The 2796-nt window shown below is 49.1% G+C and overlaps 1 protein-coding gene across 1 annotated transcript; it reads right to left on the bottom strand.

Annotated features, from left to right (window-relative positions):
- Nucleotides 1–806: 806 nt before the first annotated feature.
- LOC119367518 (dirigent protein 1-like) lies at nt 807–1535 on the bottom strand. The gene has a single exon (XM_037633004.1). The coding sequence runs from the start codon at nt 1508–1510 to the stop codon at nt 968–970; it is 543 nt and encodes a 180-aa protein (XP_037488901.1). The 5' UTR covers nt 1511–1535; the 3' UTR covers nt 807–967.
- Nucleotides 1536–2796: the final 1261 nt, after the last annotated feature.

Here is a 2796-nt window from a genome sequence, read left to right on the forward strand (position 1 = left end):
TCTTCCCTCCAGTCGGCCCAGCCACCACCACTCGGACAAGGGAGGAAAAGGGGCGACATGGGAGCTTCAGCGGTCGAGTAGTCTTAAGTCGGGTTTTAAGCATAGTCATGGCTACCATTACCTGTAACTGCCGTAGTTGTGGCTATTAACACCCGTAACTGTTGTAGCTATAGCTATTAAATCACCCTTATAACGTGGGAGTAAAGGGGCTGCGGCGTACTCTATATAAACCACCCTCCTCCGCCCTGGCAAGGGTTGAGCATCCATTGTAATCATACCCCCGAAGGGAAAACAAGCCTCCAGGCACGAGACATAGGGCTGTTACTTTCTTCGAGAGGGGGCCGAACTCATAAGAACCGAGTGCCACACCTGCGCCGTAGATAGGCCCTGCTCCTTGTTTGTACCCCTAGTACTCATTGTCAGGATTGTTGCCTCAACAGGTTGGTTAGAAGCGGGGGTGGGAGCGGTCCGGACTTCCGCGAAGCCTGCCACATTTATCTCTGGTTTGCGGGAGAAAATATGTCCGGGCGGCGCCGCGGAGCGATACATTACCGCGTTGGATGGTTTTCACGGTCCGGACAGATGCAGAAGGTTTGATGGTCGGCGTTGGAGATGCCCTAAGTCTCAGGAAACCACATTATTGTACATAGAACATATGCCATGAAAAAACACCGCGAAAAAGATGCAAAATGAAACATTTTTTTAACATAATATAATCGGAGATGCTCACATACACGCATATACACGGCACAATCATAATTTTTGGACTGAAATGGAGAAGAAAAAAGCGAAAAAAGCAGGAGATGGGCTCGGATCGCAAAGATACCCCTTTCTGCTGAACGAGGTGCAATGGGCTGCACACCGGCAAATGCTGCTATTCTTCCTTGTATGGCTTGCCAATATGCACAAATCTCTACAGCATGATACACGATAATGATCGATACAGGTTACGAGAAGAGGGAAATGATCAGGCATAATCCATCTTCACAAATAGGTCGACCTCGTAGACGATGGAGTCCGGCGTGGGGTTGCCCGCGGCCATCATGACGCAGTACCCACGCGCCATCCTGAACGCGCCGGTGCCGCCCACCACAGAGCGCTCGATGCCACCGGTGAAGCTCAGAACAGGTCCCAGCATTGCCAGCGTGCTCCCGCTGTGCTCCCCAGCCGTGAACACGAAGTTGATCGCCGACTGCATGCCCGGCGGGCTCACGAGCCCGGCTCCAGCGAAAATGCCCTGGTACCGGCCCACGAGCGACGAGCTCTTCGGGTCCGGGCCGTCGCGCAGCTCGTCGTCGAGCACGCCGACCACCCCGAACGTCGCGTTGGCGCCCAGTGGTGACGGCACCGTCACGATCGCCGTGGCGTTGGGGCCGGCGAAGGTCTCGTGCATGTACAGGTGGATGTGCTTGAGCCCTTGGTCGCCGGCGCCGGCGCGCGCCAGGAGGAAGGCTGGTGCTGACCAGGCCAGGATGAGAGAGAGCAAGAGCAGCGGCGAGGAGGAAGTCATGGCGATCAGAAAGCGTTGCGGTATCGACTCGCAACCGCTGGAATACAATGCAACGCGGTCGATGGGTTGATAGGGCTCATAATGTATACCGTAGCAACCACTCCGTTGACCTGCGTGCATGATCGATCGGCAGCGCTCAACCGACGTGCAATCCCCTATGTAGCTCTCGCAAGTCCCAGCTAGCTAGTTTTTTTTAGCTTATACAGAACCAAATTCTCTGTCTTTTTCATCGCCAGCTACATGATCAACTATTAGTAGTAGCACCAACTGCCGAATCTCCCGCTAGTTGGGCTGCAAATTAATGTCAACGATATGGATGTGCAACACATAAACCCTTAAGAAAACATATCCTACCTTCCTACTAGCAAATTACATTATTTTGTACAGTTTGGGCATACTGGTTGTCTTGTGGTTTTGGAAAGCACACCCAATACAAAAAGAAAGACATTTTGAACATGTCTTATAAGTCAACGCTCAAAACTTTCGGAACCAGCATGTGGTTGATCTTGGAGCATGTCCGGCAAATCCCTTTCCCCCAATAAACTATTGTTATTGCCTAATTGCTTAAAATGCAACTGCACTTTTTCATTGTCTCGAGCACACGCTCTTATTCACTGTCTCCCTCCCTCACGTGGTCCCCTAATGGATAGTAGAAATAGAACCAACCCAAGGAGCCCACAGAGAGGACTTAACGCTCAGGAAAAAGCACATGATCACAGCGTTTCCGCGTGCCTTCTCGTCCCGACTTATCAGCAAGTTCCCACGTGCATGCATTTAGTTTACGTTTTTAAATTTTTTAAAAGCTATAACTTTTGAACCGAACATCGAAATCAAGATCTGTTTTCATCACTAGGTTCCCCGTGACGAGCTCTTCAAAACTAGATCTCATATGAGTATGTTTCGACTAACTTTTATTTCCGAGCAACTTTGGGTGCTAAGGAAGCAACTTTAGTGTTATATGAAAGCAACTTCTTGTTAGTACGTGCAGTATGACTGCCTATCATCGAAGACCCCTTCGAAGTTGGCTATCATGACTACCAAGCTAACTAGCTTCACCACTAAGTTTCATTCTATAACTAGCAAGTATTCTACCATAACTAGCTTCACCTCCAAGTTTATAGTATTGCTGGAAACTTAGTTTTTCGAGGTAGGCTTACATTTACACTAAGCTTTTTGCTATGACTAGCGAGTAGCTTAATGATATCTTTAGTTGCTTACAATACTTTTAGGTATGGTAGGCAACTTAGTTTCATAGATAGGCAACTTAGCAACACTAATGTGCAACT

The sequence above is a fragment of the Triticum dicoccoides genome, chromosome 2B (genome assembly GCF_002162155.2).
Source record: "Triticum dicoccoides isolate Atlit2015 ecotype Zavitan chromosome 2B, WEW_v2.0, whole genome shotgun sequence".
NCBI lineage: Eukaryota > Viridiplantae > Streptophyta > Magnoliopsida > Poales > Poaceae > Triticum > Triticum dicoccoides.

Coding starts and splice junctions, on each gene's coding strand:
- LOC119367518 (XM_037633004.1), bottom strand. CDS start 1,510: ATGACTTCCTCCTCGCCGCTGCTCTTGCTCTCTCTCATCCTGGCCTGG.